Below are 17563 nucleotides of genomic sequence, written 5' to 3'. Positions count from 1 at the left end.
AGGAAGCAATTATTCATTCTTATGTTGCTAAGGAAATAAAGCAATAGTCTATGCCTTAGTGTTGCCTTTGATCTCTACATGTTTAGGGCTTGATTATATTAGGAATATCTATTAGTCTTTAACATTTAGCTTGATCTGGCCTCTGGGAAGGGGTAAGAACGCTTTTCTATCTAAGTCTTCCTGGATAGCTCAGATGATGACAGTAAATAAATGCTGCTTGTTAATGTATTTTATACCGCTTTATCCAAGAAACTTTAGTGCAAATAAACATTATAAATTTTAAAGTTCAAAAGGCGAATCCATGGGAAAAATGTCATGGTGAAACTCACATGGAAACTCGTTTCATTTAGAAGTATACGCAGACATGCTGAGACAGTGTTTCCTAGCAGTAAGAAGGGTAATGTGGCACAGTGCCTTCTGGCCAACACATGTGTCTGAGGCATCAGTTTATGCCTTGCCACACAGGAGGTGGCAGAGATGTGACACAGTGGAGCATTTCTCCCTATGTTTGTGATTCTGCAGTTTCCTGACCAGCAGCACGTTTATTTCCATAGTTAATCACTGAAGCAATACATGATTTTGGGCTTCACAGCAGGAAGGGAACATGTCTTACAGTCCTGACCACAGCCCGCTCTGACACTATCACAAATGCTTTTTGGAGCTCAGGGATCTCATCTGAATGAATTTATTTAAAAGACATCCTTGCTCCTGGGTTATTTTATTATGAATGTTTGTGAATTTATGGCTAACAAAATGAAATCTAAGTTTTAGTTTGCTTTTGCTTTAAACTTTAGTGAAGTACCCAGCCAAGAGAAGCCATAATTTGGCTGTGCTGTGCCAGGGAGACCAGATGCAGCCCAGCCTCTCTGAGGGAAACGTTCGAGAAACATAAAACAGCACTATCACTTGGAAAGCCCCCCACTGAGACTGAGGAGGCACGTACAAGAAGGGCTCATCCTTCTTTTAATGGCTTATTTTTTTCTCCCTCTGTACTTCCAGTACTGTCTTTTAGACATTTTTGGGAAAAAGTTGTAACAGCAGAAATGATTCTGCTGGCAAGAATAAGAAACTGGAAAGAAGCAAAGATTATTTCTGTGCAAATGTCCCTTGTGTTGTTTCTGTTCCAAGAACATTTATTTATTTATATAAAGATTCACTGAACTCAAGATTCATCAAGGCCAAGAATCTGGGTGTTTTATCTCCAATGACTGAGGCCCGTGCACAGGCTTACTGAGGCACAGCACTGGTTAAGAGTTAAAATGTTTATTTAAAACAGAAAGGCCAAACCACTCCACCCTCAACCTTTCAAGTCTCTGGCTAACAAGCTAGTTCTTCTGCAAGAAAGCCAGAGCAGAGGAGTAACTCAGGTTATACTATAACTCAAAAGCAATACTACTAGAAAACTTAAACACCTAGCACTGCATACAGAAGAAAAGCGGGTCAGATTTTAAAGAGAATTAGCTACAGAAAACCATTCAAAGGCATTTCTACTGTTTCACCTTTCACTCTATCCACCTCTGAATTGGTTTCTGTTTGCATAGTTTTTTGGTAGGAAAAAAATCATATGGCTGTCCCAGGCACAATTTGGAAAAGTGCAAACTGTCTCTAAGGCACAGAACTTAAGATTCTCAGCCACATGAATAGCAAACCCAGAATTCTCAAGGGAACATGCTAGAGAAATGACCACAGTGTTCCACTGCTAGAGAATGACTCCTTTTGTACAGAAGCAGGGCTCTCACCACCTTCAGCACTCCCTTTCACCCCACAGTCTCAGCAACATGCCTGTGTCCCTCAGTTCCACAGCAGAAGCCATCCTCAGATGAACACCTCCACTGCCCCTGCCTCTCAGGCCTGCTGAGATGATGAGCACAAGGATACAGGGACACAGTAGACCAGTCAGTCCGTAAGAATATCAAAGTTGCATATATATGATGAACCAAAACCCACTGTTAGGGTTTACAGCAACTCCCAAGTCCCCAGAACTTGTAACTTTAATCCAAGGTTGGCCCCTTCGCTTACTTCAAGAAAAGGCTTCAGTGATTACATTAGTACTAATGTACTAGGCTTCCCAGAATTGAGAAAACAATGGGAACATCAAACCAAAGAAGATCCCATTGAATAGAGTTGCCCATCCCCAGCCATGGGGATTTCCTCAAGCGCCAGTCTTCATACCACCAGGTTGAGGGAAACAGCAAAATTCCCATTGTACAGGACTTCCCACAATATAAAACAGATATCAAGTATATTTTTGGTTTGGAGAAAATAAAATTAATTTAGCTATTTATAGGAAGGCAGGATGTGTGACTCAAGGTACTAAAGGAATATCTCATAAGGCTAGGTGGAAACAACACAAAGTCACATGCTTAAGTGAAACCATCAAATGCTTGCCTAGAACTTTCTATATGAAGTTTTGTTCTACAACACGATTTCTCTTTGTGAAAGCTAGCTTGCTCCTGTCTACAAAGACATAATGAGTAAAGGATCAGCGCTCCTTTCACTTGGCAAGTTCTATTGTTCTGTTAGATTTCAGGGACACCCAGGGTTTGGTGCTGGCTCTGGGCCACTCAAGTAGGAAAGATGATTCAGATTCACTCATGATATGGCTTCATCAAACACTAAAAGAGAAAAAATACTGACTAGACATACAGACAGGGAGTGGTTGGGGCTGCTGATGTCAGGATTAAAGTTCTAAGAGCCATGAAGGCAGAGGCAGAAGAAGCCTTCTCATGGGCGGATGATCAGGTTCTTCTAGGCCCTCCCTAAGATACCAAGTAGAGGCAGATAAAGCAGGATCTCCTCTCCCTCATGGTTTTCTCTTATGGCCTTTTCTACTGTCCCACTGATTCTCTGAGACACCTCATCCCGCAGAGGTATCTTCCAAAGCCAGGAAATCCCACCCAGCATCAGCCACAGCCTAAAACTCCAGCTGTGTGACGAGGAGGGACCTGCCCTTTCTCTACTTCTTACTAAGAAATTTCATTCAACCCTCAGAGGAAAAGTACTCTAAGCCCACTTTTCCTCCTAAAGCATTTAGCTGCACGAAGTAACTGAACGTTCTGAAGACAAGCCTGAAATTGACTCAATCAGACACATTTTTCTGGACTCGGGACTCCTGAGAGGGATCAGAATACTTCAGCACTCTCCAGAGGACACCGGGCGGGCCACGCCTGGTTCCAGCCCGCTCCAGCTTTACACATTTCCCTCCTTCACCCAGAGATGCAATGCCTGGTGCTGAATTCCCAAGGCAGCTTCCAATCAACGGTGAAAATGATATATGAAATATAAGCTGCTACCAGCGCAATTACGGTGAGCACTGTTGTCTCCTCTTCAAAGGTGGGATCAACAGATGAGGTACAGAGCTGCTGTTGCTATGGCAGTCACCGATGACAAAGCCAGGGCCACGGGCCCTTCCATTCTCCAAAACAATAAACTCACTCCTAGATCCTATCTAAAAGGCCATGTCACTCTCCACATGTACAAGGAAAGTGCTTCAGAGCCTCCGCCTTGCGCTCCTTGTCTGCAAGTGAACAAAGCCAGGAAAGCTGCTCTCTGCATTCGGTAAGTGTGCTGTGAAGTTTTTTGGATCCCAGTTTCCTGGGGGCTATATAGGCTCAGAAGACTAGAGGCTGGGTCTACAGGAGTCTGTTCCCAGGAGGCACCAGGAATCGGAATCTAAGTCAGGCTTTGGATCCATTTCCATCTCTTCTTTTGCTGTCTGAGTTCCTTTGGAATGCATCCCCACCTGTCCAGAAAAGCACAGGCCCACATTAGTCAGAGTTGCTTAGTGCTATATTTTCAATGCCAGCCCCTAAGGATTTGTAGCTGTAGTCTTATGAGAAGCTCACAACAATATATTAGATACAGCCCACACCTTGCCATTTGTTGCAGGCAGGGTTATAAAGGCCATTTTTATGGAGAAAACTGGGAAAATTGGAATATCAACTGGCTACTGGCTGAGAATTGAGAATACTAGTGTTAATTTTGTTAGGTGTGATCACAGAATTGCTATTCAGGAGACTGAATATTTTTATTTATTTATTATTACTTTTGAGTTGGAGTCGCACTCTGTCACCCAGGCTGGAGTGCCGTGGCACACTTACGCCCACTCCAGCGTCAACCTGCTGGGCTCCGTCAATCCTTCCACCTCAGCCTTCCAAGTAGCCAGAGCTCTGGGCACGTGCTACCACGCCCGGCTAATTTTTGATTTACTGTAGAGATGAGGTCTCGCCAAATTGCCTGGACTGGTCTTGAACCTGTGGGCTCAGGCAATCCACTCACTTCGGCCTCCCAAAGTACTGGGACTACAGGCTGAACAACTGAGCCTGGCGAATGTCTTTATTTTTAGAGATATGTAATGAAATACAATAATAACTTTTATAATTTACTTTTTCAGGAAGTAGTAACTACCCTAGCAAAAAATATAAAAATATAATTTACTTTAAAATGGTTTGGCAAAATGTATACAGTATATTTATACACACACATTTGAAACAAATACATGATAGCAACTGCTCAATCTAGATGGCAAATATGTGAGTGTTCATTGTACTCTAATGTTTAACATTTTTTATAATAAAAAGTAAAAGAAAAAACAAACAGTAAGAAAAAAACAATGAAAGCCAGATGATGAAAATGATTCAATGCAGGTGCGTGAACAAGACCTAAGGCTTCTGGAATTAATTACAAAAGTGACATCTTTAAAAAGTAAGGATTTGCAAAGACATAAGAAGTCTATTTCAGTACTTGTTTTGTAATTCTTCAAACAGACTTAGAAATTGAATTATTCTTTGAATGCTCTCACCTGCTGCCCTCCTTCTAATTTCTTGTTCAGTTTCTGTAGTTGAGTAAAAATCTGAAGGTTTTCTTGCTGTAGCTTCTGTTGTTCAGCCAAACACTTTAACACCAGACCCTGCAATCTTTCAACCTCCACCTGCAGAGCACTGCATGCACAGGCAGGAGGAGACAGTGGGATTCCCTTCCCAGCACACGTTACTGCAGGATTCAGGCGAGGTGGCTGGAGAGAGAGGAGAGATTGCAGGGGGTTCTGCCCATAGTTCCCAATCCAAACCTCTCCAAGTGCAATCAGGTTTTAAATGAATAAAACATATATACACATGAATATATGCAGGAGAAACAGAAACATGCCGGGATTACAATAGCATCTGGCACTGACATAATGGGGTAGGGGAATTCTCTGTGCCTCAGTCCCCATTAGACTAAGGGAGAAGGTCAGTCATCTATTTTGGAGGATTTTGTGAAAAACTTTCAAGTGCCTTGGCATCTTCTTATTTAGAATGCGGACATGGGGAAAAGCGTGACTTGGTTTAGAAAAAGTCCTTTGGGTCACTGTGAGATCCAAAGGGCCAAAATTCATGCAATGCAGTGGATCCCACTTTAGATCTGAGAAATGGTCAGTCATGAAGGCTGACTGACAGAGAAATAAAAACGTGCACCTTGGAGTTTCAAAGGTTTTTATTACCAATTCTGTTTTTTTCTCCCTTCTGCTGTATTTTGTTTACAGCAAGGTCAGAAAATGACAGCCCATGAGCCAACTGTGGCCTATTGCCTGTTTTTGTAAATAAAGTTTTATGGGAACATAGGCATGCTCATTCATTATGTGGTGCTGAAGGCTGCTTTTGTGCTACAACGTCAGATCTGAGTAGCTGTAAAAGAGACTGCATGTGGTCTGCCACGTCTAAAAAGTTAGACTAAAAAGTCTACTTTTATAGAAAAAGTTAATGACCCTGGTGTATAGTTTTACTGAGGTATTTACACAATCTCATTTCTGCCAAGGTTAGGTGTACATGTGTTGCTTTCACTAGCTGACAAGCATTACTTCTTACTTGTATGTAGAGCCTACACTAGCAATATCATGAAGAACTGAATTTGAACTCTAGAATTTCAATGTTGGGACTTCTGAAGCAGAGAGAAAAGACAATCTTCTGGAGTAGAAAAGTGTCCACTCGGGGAGGCCGAGTTGGGTGGATTGCCTGAGCCCATGGGTTTGAGACCAGTTCGGGCAACTTGGTGAGATCTTATCTCAAAAAAATTAAAAAAATCAAAAAAATTAGCTGGGCGTGGTTGCATCGCCTGTAGTTCCAGCTACTTGGAAGGCTAAGGTGGAAGGATCACCTGAGCCCAGCAGGTTGAGGCTGCAGTGGCTGTGAGTGTCTGGGCGACAGAGTGAGACTCCAACTCAAAAAAAAAAAAAAAAAAAGTGTCCACCTGTCAGAAATATAAAAGGATAAATACCTTTCTGACAACTAGTTTATCCTTGGGTCGAGGCTTTAAGTATTGCTGAATAGACAGTACTTAAAGTTAAGGCAGGGTAGCTGGAAGACCAAAAGCTAGAGGAAGAAACTTGAGGTCAAGAGAACTGGGTAGAGCCTGCAGTGACTGTTTACCTAGTTGTGATTAAAAGGCAAAAGCTCAGTTACCCAGGCTTCCACTGGGGGCTTGTGTTCCAAAGGTGCTTCAGAGGTCACTTTGAGTCCTTGCAGCTCTTCGTAGGGCAGAGTGTCTTTCTCAGATTCTGAAAATGCTGCACTTAGGGGAGATGGGCTGTCAGGCATTGGGATGAATTCTGCATTTTCCAGCTCCTATGCATACGAGAAATAGTTTCATCAGTTCTCTTTGCAGTGATTTGCTTTCTCTGCATTTCCCTTCTCTTTTGCTAGTTTTCACTGTCACGACATCAGCACCCTCTAGTGGGCAGGACAGTTGTGGTTAACAACAAAGCTTGCCCTACCTGTGAGCAAATTACCACCTGTCATCAGTGAAGTAACAGTGATGCAAATTCAAACTCAAATTCAAGAATAGTCTGGATGTTTGGTGTGTTCCCTCAGCACACTTGTCCTATGGAGGCTATTCAGGGAGTTGGGAAGCTCTAAGGTGATGACAGTGAGGCCAGGTGCCAGGCTGCTGAAGGCTGAGGCTGAAGGTTCAGACAGAACAGTGTGCTGTTTCTTCTATTCATACTTCTCAAATAGCTAGTAAGTTTACTCTTATTGAATAGAGAGATTTAAATCTATAGATTTTCTTGGTAAAAAAAAGTTGAACATTTCATAAACTGTAAATGTTCACTGTAGAAAATGAGAAAATACAGATGGGCAAAGGAAGCTGATAAAAACCATCAGCAACTCCATTAGTTACAGATAACTACTGTTAAAATTGTCATTATACAGTCCTGTTGACATTCTTGTGTGCTTCATGTAGAATGAGATCACAATGACAGATATTTCATTCTTTTATGCATTGGTATATGTTATGACAACTTTCCATGAAAATAAATATACTTCAACATTTTACTTGCTGCATCACAACTTTTCATAAACCATTTTCCTATTGCAAGGCATTCCAACTGCCCCAATATTCCATTTCTTTCTTTTTATACCAACAGTCCTGTAATCAATATCCCATTTCTATAAATGACAAAATTTACAAGCTTAATCTTTTTATACATGTATTACAAAAACTGCCTTCAAGGTAACTTATAATTTACATTCACTTGAGTACTACAGGTTTGAGAACATTTTGCATCTCTTCTTCTTGAAAGTGAAAAGAATTAGTGATTTGGTGATTTCTTCCCAGGTAGAAATCAGAAACCTAGATTCCTGCTGCAAAATAGTTTAACAGGACAACTGAGAGACCTTGACAGATCCTTTCTAGTCCTGCCAAGAGCCAGATATTTTATTAGCGCTACCTCTTCCAAAGGAATTACCTTTCGAAGCCAGCCAGGACAGGAGCTGCTGACCCCACTGCTGTTCCCCATGGCCTCTGTGGGGCTGATTAAACCTTCCATTCCTCGGTCTGCTTCCATTGTTCCTCGGAAGCCTCCACTTGGATCTGGAGTTTCAGATACTTGCTGACTGTCCTCCTCTTCACCACCACCACCACAGCCGCCGCCGCCGCCGCCTCCTGGGCTAGAGCTCTGAACCACTGACAGATACATAGCACAGAGTAGAAAGCTTTGCTATGCAGCAGAAAGATTTACCATCTGAAAGGCCCCCGTACCCTGGCAAGCTTCCTAGCGTTGCATGAAGTAGAATGACAACAGTGCAAGCCAGGTATTGAGGACTACATTTATAGTTTTTATACACAGTATCTGTGTATCAGGATGTCCCTAATGATAATTCACTTCCACTTTCCAACCTTGCTTATCCTATCCTATACCCATAGCAGATTATCAATATTCTAAAGTATTACTGAACAACGCCCCCAACCACATCTCACCGAACTGAGCACCCATGCTTTCTCTGCTTCTTTAACAGATACATTCAGATCCCAGCATCCTCCACAGACATTTATCTTACATAAAAAGGTCTTTAACATTTGAGCCAATCACCTCTAAAAGTTGGCAGATAAACTTACCACTATCTCCCTGCCTGGGGAAAACTCTTCAAGATTTAATGTGAACATTAAATTCCTTGATGACTATTTGTATGAATTTTTAAAATATGATGGCTGGTTCTTTCATATTACACAGCATATTCCAAGTAATATTAATAAAGAGTAGCTGATGTGTGGCCAGGAAATGAAATTGGATTTTAATATGAGACAAAGAAAAATAAGAAAATAAATTCACTGAAGTTTAAAAAGATTGCATGGTAAATTTTAAAACTGAATGGAAAGAAGTGCCGAACATCCCCTGCTTTGCTGTCTGCTGGCTGGCTGGGCCCTACTGAAGCAGTAGCACAACTCTAGTTACCAAAGCTTGAAAGCTTGCTTTTTTGTTTCAAATGGCTTTGAGCCCAGCAGGTTGAGGCTGCGGTGGCCGGGAGCGGCCACTACGCTCCAGTCTGGGTGACAGAGTGAGACTCCAACTCCAAAAAAAAAAAAAAATGTTACATTTGCGATAGACACAAGAATCTTTTTACCGTAAATATTAATCTGCCACTGGAAGAACCAGAACTGTACTACTCATTGTCATAGTGATGAGCCATATGTGGCCATTTTAAGTTAAACAAAATTAAAAAACAAAATTAAAAATTCAGTTCCTCAGTCACATGAGCCACTTTTTGAATGCTCAATTGCTACAAGAGGCTAATGGCTACTATACTTAACAGCACAGATACAGAACATTGTTGCAGAAAGACCTGGAACTCCACCCCCGGGAATGTCTTCCTTCTCTGGTTTCTTACCTAGATGAAACTGCTCTGATTAATTCTGTACTCATTATTTCTTCTTAAAAACATGTATCGCCTATTTATGTATCCTTAAACATTACTGTTTATTTTGAAGGCATGAAAAAGGCATCCAATCTGCTGTAAATTGCTTTTTACATTATGGAAATATTTGAAGATGTTCATTTTCACTCCAATGAATAGTTACAACGCATTTAAACAACAAATAGTTATTGAGGCAGGGCATGGTGGCTCATACCTGTAATCCCAGCACTTTGGGAAACTAAAGCGGGAGGACTGCTTGAGCCCAAGAGTTTGAGACCAGCCTGGGCAACATAGCAAGATCTTATCTCTACAAGAAAATTTTAAAAATTAGCCAGGTGTGGTGGCGTGGTCCCAGCTATTCAGGAGGCTGAGGCCAGAGCCCAGGAGGTCAAGGCTGCCATAAGCTGTGATCATGCCACTGCACTCCAGTGACAGGGTAAGACTCTGACTCAAAAAACAAAACAAAACAAAAAATAGTTATTGAACATTTACCATCTACCAGGCACTGTTCTAGGCAGGTAGATAAAATTAATGAATTTTTAAAAACCCCAAATCCCTGCCCTTACTTAAGTTTACATTTTTCCATCAGTGGGTATTTGATTTTAATCTTATGCTTTTCTTCTAAATACTGTTCAAGTAGCCAGAAACAGTGGCTCACATCTGTAATCCCAACACTTTGGGAGGCCAAGGGAGGAGGGCTTCCTGACCCTAGGACTTCAAGACTGGCCTAGGCAACAAAGCGAGACTTTGTCTCCACAAAAGAATTTTTAAAAATTAGCTGAGTATGGTGGCATGCCTGTAGTTCTAGCTACTCAGAAGGCTGAGGTGGACAGATTACCTGAGCCTGGTAAATTGAGGCTATGGTGAGCTATGATCATGTCATTACACTCCAGCAGCCTGGGTGAAAGAATGAGACCCTGACTAAAAAATAAATGAATGAATGAATAAATAAGTGAATAAATAAATACTGAATACCATTCAAGCAAAATAAAGTTTTAACAGAACAGCTGTACTTAGCAAAAAGATATTTAGTCATTTTGATAGATATTAACATGTACAAATAGAGATGCTGAGTAACGGACTACTTCAGGAAACCATATATAATATGGTATAGTGTGTATATACAAGGGGTCCCCCCAAAAACCAAAATTACCCTTTAGAAGGCAGACCCTTGTAGTACAGGCTTCCCTCGCTAGGTAAGTGTTCTAGGAACCCATCAGCATCCGTGTACCAGCTAGTGTTGTTATGAGAGGCTGTGTTCGGCTTCAGTTAATTTTTTTGGAGATTCTTTCAACATATTTACCCATTTCTTGATGGGTGATTTACAAGTGCACCTGCTCACACTATGTTGAATGTTTAGCAGTTTTTGACCAAAAATGGCACACCCCCGTGTCCCACCCTCCCTATTCACCCAATCTCTCCCCAGACAACTTTTTTTTGTTTTCCCAGATGAAAAATACTCCTCAAAGGGAAATGTTTTGCTGATGTGGAAGAGGTGAAACAAAAAAACAGCAGAAGCACTAAAAGGCATCAAAATCAACAAGTTCAAAAACTGTTTTGAGCAGTAGAAAAAGAGTCTCAATAGGTGCATTGTGTCAAATAGAGAATACTTTGAAGGTGACTGAAGTTTAAACATGTAAGAGCAAATACACAATTTTTTATAAATTAATTCTGGATTTTTTTGGGTCCTCCCTCATATGTATAAACTAAAGTTCAACTGGTCTAGATCATATTTCCAACTGTTTATTTCTGGAAGAAAAATTTGTTTATTTCAGACAGGGTCTCATTATGGTGCCTAGCCTAGACTGCAGTGGCCATTCACAAGCAAGATCATTGTGCACTACAGCTTCAAATTCCTGGCTTCAAGTGGTCCTCCTGCTGAGTAGCTGGAACAACAGGCATATGTCACTGTGCCCAGCTTTAAGCTGCTTTTATTCTGGGTGTTTATGTGTTTTAATTCTCAGGATCCAGATTCTGAGACATCAAAGACTACAGGAACTCTAGTAGGTGGAAGACAAAAAAGGAACATAAATTCAATTTCCTGGCATGGTCCCAAATAACAGAAAACCATGAAGAAAGCAATAAAAGGAAAACTAACAGACAGCTTTGGGATGATTTGCCTAACTATGTTGAAAGCTTAGTCATTTTCTTTCCGAGGGCCTGTTTTGAAGGAGTCTTTCTATAGACTGAAATATGCTTGGGAATACCATGGAAGTCAAGGGCAGAGAGAACACACAGCCCCTAGGATAGTAAGGAAAGGAGTAGTACATACGTCACATTAGCATTGGGCAAGCCCCTTAATTATTTCCATACGCAGTGGAGGCAAAGATATACTCTCCTTCTAACCACAATGTATAAGTCAAATCATAATTTATTGTGAAACCCACCCAAATATGATCCTCCCTTTTAATCACTATATTCTGCATCTCCCAAAGAAATTTCCTATTTTCTTCTGAAATTCCTTTGAGTCTGCATGGAATCTAATCCAAAGACCCACACTTCAGAAACTCACTGGTACCTGAGACCTTGCTACTTACCAGTTCCAATGGATAAGCCACTGCTGTTGGAACGGATGGTCTTAGAATTCAACACTTTCTCTGAGAAAAGACATTTGGTAGGTAAGCACTATGTACAGATACAGGCAGAAAAAGTGAGAGAAACTGAGATAGGGAGATAATCGCTATCCCTGACTCTAAATAACTTTATAATTACTACTTACTATTTTAGAAGTCAGTATCATAAGCTAAGCACCACTTGCTATTCTAACTGTGTCCATCATCTAAAGTAGCAATTCTCCACCTTGGCTGCCCACTGGAATCACCTGGGAAGCTTTATAAAGTAACAGTGTGAATGTTCACCCAGAGATTTTGATTGATTTCATTGATGAGGGAACAGTCTGGACAATGGGATTTTTTTCTTCCTTTTTTTTTTGAGCCAGGCATCTTACTCTGTCACTCAGGTTGGAGTGCAATAGCACAATCACAGCTCACCACAACCCTGATCTTCTGGGCTCAAGCAATCCTTCTGCCTCAGCCTCTCAAGTATCTGGGACGACTACCCCTGGCTAATTTTTAAAAATTTTTGTAGAGACGAGGTCTTACTATGTTGCCTAGGCTGGTCCTGAACTCCTGGGTTCAAGCGATCCTCCCTCCTCAGCCTCCCAAAGAGCTAGGATTACAGGCATGAGCCACTGTGCCTGGCCAACAATGGTATTTCTAAAAGCTTCCAGAGGATTCTAACGTGCAGCCAAGGTTGCAAGCCACTGGTCTAAAGGAAAGGACCTGGAAACCCTACACAGTCATTTATAATATAGTTCATAGCAAAGTAATTTTATGCAGAAAGCATTTACAATTTCAAGTTTCTTTTAAAATACGTACTAAATGTCTCTCATGAAAGCATGAATAAGGACAGCAAATTAATTAGTGGATGACTAGAAGTAACTAATACTAATGGGGAAGACAGGGCCCAGAGCTATATTAAAAAACAATCAAGGGACCGCAGATGGTAACACTCCAGGAAACAGCAACACTGTTCCTTCCACTAGGAATGGCACCCCGACCATCACGAGACTTATAGAAGTAGCCTCTTTTCTTCAGGACACTTCTGTTTCCAGGGGTGACCTTAGATGAAGGGTCTATCCTCTGTCATCCTCTGTCAAAGCCATCCCAACCCCACACATGTGAAACCCTTACCAACAATAAGGATGGTATGCCAGCCACGACAAGATAAGTCTGGGACATGATGCAAAGATCCAAAAATAGGCCGAGGCCATGAGGTACAGATATCGGAGCCGTGTGGTCTCTCTGTGGGAGTCATTGCCAGGCGGCCATTACCACCATTGCCCCAGGCAAAAATGTGATTATCTAGAAAAAAAGTTAAACAGCAGATTGTTTAACAGAACACTGGCTTCCCAAACTTTTGGTTCTCCATTTTTATGTCTTAGAACCCGAAATGGTTCCCACTATTCAGTAAACAAAGGAGAGCTGTTTATTTCCCTCTATAAAGTCCAAACTCTTCCTGATCCCACCCAGGTAAAAATACCCACTGCTCCTACACACTGCCACCCAGTCATCCATTTATTCATTCAACATTTTATTGGTCATTCATTCAAACATTTTTGCAATGTTTACTTTATGACAGGCTCAGCATGTAATGATAGAGCAGTGAACAAAACCAAGTGGAATTGATGTTCTAGTGGAGAGAGACTAATAATATACAAATAAATAAATCTAATATTTAAGGTAGTGATAAATGCTTGAGGAAGATAATGGTGAAAAAATAAGTAAAAATAAAGAATGAGAGTAGGGCGGGATATCATTACTTTAGATAGGGTGGTCAGAGGTTTTTTTCAACACTTGATCTGACTGGAGTAGGGAGAGTTTCCAGGCAGAGGGAACAGCAAGTACAAGGTCCTACAGAGGTCATGTCAGCAGCACAAACAAGGAACAAGACGGCCCCTGCAGCTGGAGCAAAGTAAAGGAGGGGACAGTGGTAGTAGAAAAGGTCATGTGGCAGGCGTCCTGGTTGTGTAGGGCCCTTGCAGGCCACTGTGATGACTTTGCTTCTTACTGACAGAGTAAACCATGGGAGGCTTGAGCCATAGGTATTTAAGATAAACCTTCAGGACACTATGAGGAGAACCGACTACAAGGGAGCAAGGATGAAAACAGGGAGACCAGTTGTGGTAGTACAGGTGGTGAGAAGTGGCTGAATATATTCTGAAGATAATCAACAGGGTTCACTGATGGAGAGTTCCATTATAGAATGGAACTGCCATTTACTAAGATGGGAAGGCTAGAGAAGGACAGATTGGGCAGAAAATCAGAAGTGTGATTTTGAATATACTTAGTTTGTCTGAGATGCCAATAACCTCGTATACAAATTAGGCTTTTATTTTTATTTATTTACTTATTTATTCATGTATTTATTTTTGAGTTGGAGTCTCACTCTGTTGCCCAGACTGGAGGGCAGTGGCCGCTCCCGGCTACTGCAGCCTCGAGCCACTGAGCTCCCTTGATCCTTCCGCCTCAGCCTTCCAAGTAGCTGGAACTACAGGCACACGCTACCACGCCTGGTTCATTTTTTGATTTATTGTAGAGAGCAGGTCTTGCCAAGTTGCCCAGGTGGGTCTCAAACCCGCGGGCTCAGGCAATCCACTCACCTCAGCCTCCCAAGGTGCGGGATTATAGGCTGAGCCACTGAGCCTGGCTACAAATTAGGCTTTTAAAAAAATAAAAAGGGGGTGCTATTAATGATTAAGCCAGGACAGCAGGCATAAGTCAGGACTATCTGGGACAACAGGTTATGGAGCCGCCTTATCTTTAGATACCAAGTCAAGGAGCTGTTGAACAAATGAGTCTGGAGGTCACAGGGTAGTGATAGTGAGCTGTCAGTGCATAGGGCAGATCTGAGGGAGTTAGCTCACTTTAGAGAGAGGAGTGAGTTTTCAGCACTCCAGGACTACAGGAGTGGGATGCTACTATCACAGCATCTGGCAGACCTGCCCGGGCTAGTCCCCGACCCTCCTAGACAGTGAACTTCTTGATGGTGGGGGCTTTCTGAGACTCTTGTCTATTCCCAAAGCCTCAAAGAGGACCAAGAAATGAATGAGGCCATCAAGTACAGTTCAAAGGCACACAGGAACATTGATCAAGAGGTAATATGCCCAGCCGCAGAATCAAGTCCTACACGTCTCATTCTGAAGTTTAACTCATGAAGTAAGCAAATCTACTTAAGAAACATGACCTTGACAAGGCCCCATCAGAAAGTGCTACTGAACTTGCTACACTAAATTTATTCTCAGTGACAACCTAGATACTGTTTAAATTTCTCTAAGTCTGACCTAAACAGTTTGCTCCTTAAGGTCCCTGTCTGGGGACAAGAAGGAAGGGTCAATGTGTTGCTCTGAAAGCTGGCCTACATAATTAAATATGGTAGTACATCACTAAATTGACAATATCCCTGAGATCACAAGCACACAACATGCACAGACCAAAAGAAAACAAGGATAACTCAGAGCACAAGCAACCTACAACAAAAGTTGACAAGTCAAAAGATAAGATGCTGTTCACTAGTCAAATGAAAAAAGTGGCTACAAAAATCAAAAAGTTTAGAACACGATACAAGGAGAGAGAAAAAGAAAACAAGAAAAGGCAAGGGAACAAAGGAAAGCTCTGGTGGCAGTAAAGCCGAGAAGAGGTGACAGGAGCAAATGGTGCTGCAGAGAAGAAATGGTCATGAGAGAAAAGAGAGAAGAGGAATCAGATGGACTAACATAGGAATCTGAGAGCAAATAGCCCTTAGGCCTCAGCAGTCCCTGCAGACATCACTGCAGTCCAGCTGACCTGGCCAAGAGAGAAACTATGCTGTTCTTCCCAGCCACCCCATCCATGTCTGCTGAAACAACAAGGGGCTGGGCCAGATAGATATTGAAGTGCTTAATAATCCTTGAAACATTTTACCGAAAAGTGGAAGTTGAAGTGAAAAAAGAAGGCACTTGAAATATTAGCTTGTCATTATCTATAAATCTGGACTTAAAAAAAACAAACAATGTTGAACACCTGAAAAGTTAATAAAGCTCAACATGCATAACTGATCACCACTTTAATACAAATAAAAAAGTGAAAGCATGGTTTAGCTTTACAAATAACCAGTCCACCTCTTTCCCAGTCACCCAACCAGAAAGCCTGAGATGCTACCCACAGACTCACCATCAGTGGCAGCAATGGTAAACTCATCACCGCAGGAGACCCGGATCACTTGCTTTCCACCTAGCGGTCCCCCCAACAGGTTGATTCCCAGACGCTTCTTGTAATTCCCAACACCCAGCTGCCCACACTTGTTGCAGCCAAAGGTCAGCAGCCGGCCTCGCTCTGAGAGAGAGGCAGAAAGAAATAACCAGGCACAAATGGGTCATGGAACAAAGAGTAGATGCAGCCAATGCAGAGTTCCCTGGACTAGCTTCTGGTTGTTAGAATATGAAAATATAAAGCTAGCCATGTGATCCTGGACCATGGCAGCCAGGGTAACTAAGCACTGTAACCAATCAGATCCAGTAAGTGACTCAAGATTGTATTGTCTCTCCAAGACTTTTTTTTTTTTAAAGAGACAGGGTCTTGCTATGTTGCCCCAGGATGGTCTTGAACTCCTAGGCTCAAGCAATCCTTCTGTCTTGGCTCCCAAAATGCTGGGATTATAGACATGAACTACTGTGCTTGGTCCAACACTGCATGTTTTTTGTTCTTTTTAAAAAAAATTTTAGATTATTTTAGATTCGGGGGTACTCTTGCATGTTCGTTACATGGACATATTGTGTAGTGGTGAGGACTGCATTTTTAATTTATCAAATGGGTACTATCTAACTTAGAATAAAGTGCTAATTAGAGACAACAGATGTCAGGAATTTAAAGGTGTGGTGTTCTCATTAAGAGATGTATTTATCATGCATTTATAATGATTTATAATGTACTTGAATGCCTAACCTGTCAATGATGCAATACTGGATGCTAGAGGGAAATCGGGAAGATGCATATATTCTCAAGAAAAGGGAATACTTGATAGAATAAAAGAGCCTGTATATTAAGGCATGTGGTACCATTGTAAATCAACTCACCATCAATAGCAGCTGTGTGAGTCTTGCCTGGGGCAATGGTACGAATCTTGTAAAAGGACAGCTGTTTGGCTAAGGTAAAAGAGGTTGTGTAGGGAACTTCATGGTATGCCTGAAACAAGGTAAACGCAAAGATTCATGAGGTAAAATGAGGGATAATTAGGCTGAGGATGGAAGAGGGTCATGGTGATCAAAAGGTCTTTCAAGTAAATCATGTTACTACGAAGAGAGTGTCAGGTGCTTTCCATCCCCAACAGAATACGAGAAGAAATAAATAAGCTTAATATATAATCAGAAAATGCAGCCTATGAGGCAGGACTTTCTGAAAACAAAAGTCTTAGATTCTGATTTAGGGTATACAAAACAAGAACTTTCCACCCCAGAAGGTAATTATGTAAGGACAGAATCACTGATATTTGTCTTGGTTATATATTCTGTGTATCTAAGAAAGGCAGGGCAAAGAGAAGTCCTGAGGACTCTTTCCAGCCCATAAACTGTGATCTAATTTCACCTACAGCATAGCGTTTCTCAACTTTGATCCTTTTGAATTACTATTTTTTAAAAAAAATCCTCATGTAAGTTTAAAATTTTACAAAAAATCCAATGCTATAACAAAACAAAAATCAAGTAATGCTAATTCTGAATATGCCTTTTCAAACTACAAAGACACTCTCTCCAGCCTTGCCCCAAATCTGTACTCTTCTCATTGAGAATCACTATTTCAAAGACTGCTTTAATATTAACTCTAACTGTTTTTTTTTTTTTTTGAGTTAGAGTCTCACTACCT

The 17563-nt window shown here is 41.4% G+C and overlaps 1 protein-coding gene across 1 annotated transcript in view; it reads right to left on the bottom strand.

Annotated features, from left to right (window-relative positions):
• Positions 1–1107: 1107 nt before the first annotated feature.
• Positions 1108–17563, bottom strand: part of NEK9 (NIMA related kinase 9) — a 40557-nt gene continuing 24101 nt past the window's right edge. The window contains exons 14-21 of the mRNA XM_021715598.1: positions 16780–16888; positions 15878–16039; positions 12860–13030; positions 11705–11764; positions 7721–7938; positions 6438–6599; positions 4802–5014; positions 1108–3742 (exon numbers count right to left, since the gene is read on the bottom strand). Coding sequence (XP_021571273.1) covers positions 3620–3742; positions 4802–5014; positions 6438–6599; positions 7721–7938; positions 11705–11764; positions 12860–13030; positions 15878–16039; positions 16780–16888 — 1218 coding nt within the window. The 3' untranslated portion in view covers positions 1108–3619. The remainder of the gene's footprint in view (positions 3743–4801; positions 5015–6437; positions 6600–7720; positions 7939–11704; positions 11765–12859; positions 13031–15877; positions 16040–16779; positions 16889–17563) is intronic.

Source organism: Carlito syrichta, unplaced genomic scaffold (assembly GCF_000164805.1).
Source record: "Carlito syrichta isolate Samal-C Ts95f unplaced genomic scaffold, Tarsius_syrichta-2.0.1 Scaffold307214, whole genome shotgun sequence".
NCBI lineage: Eukaryota > Metazoa > Chordata > Mammalia > Primates > Tarsiidae > Carlito > Carlito syrichta.
Note: the sequence above shows the minus strand (reverse complement) of the source record. Positions and strands in the feature narration are given on the sequence as shown.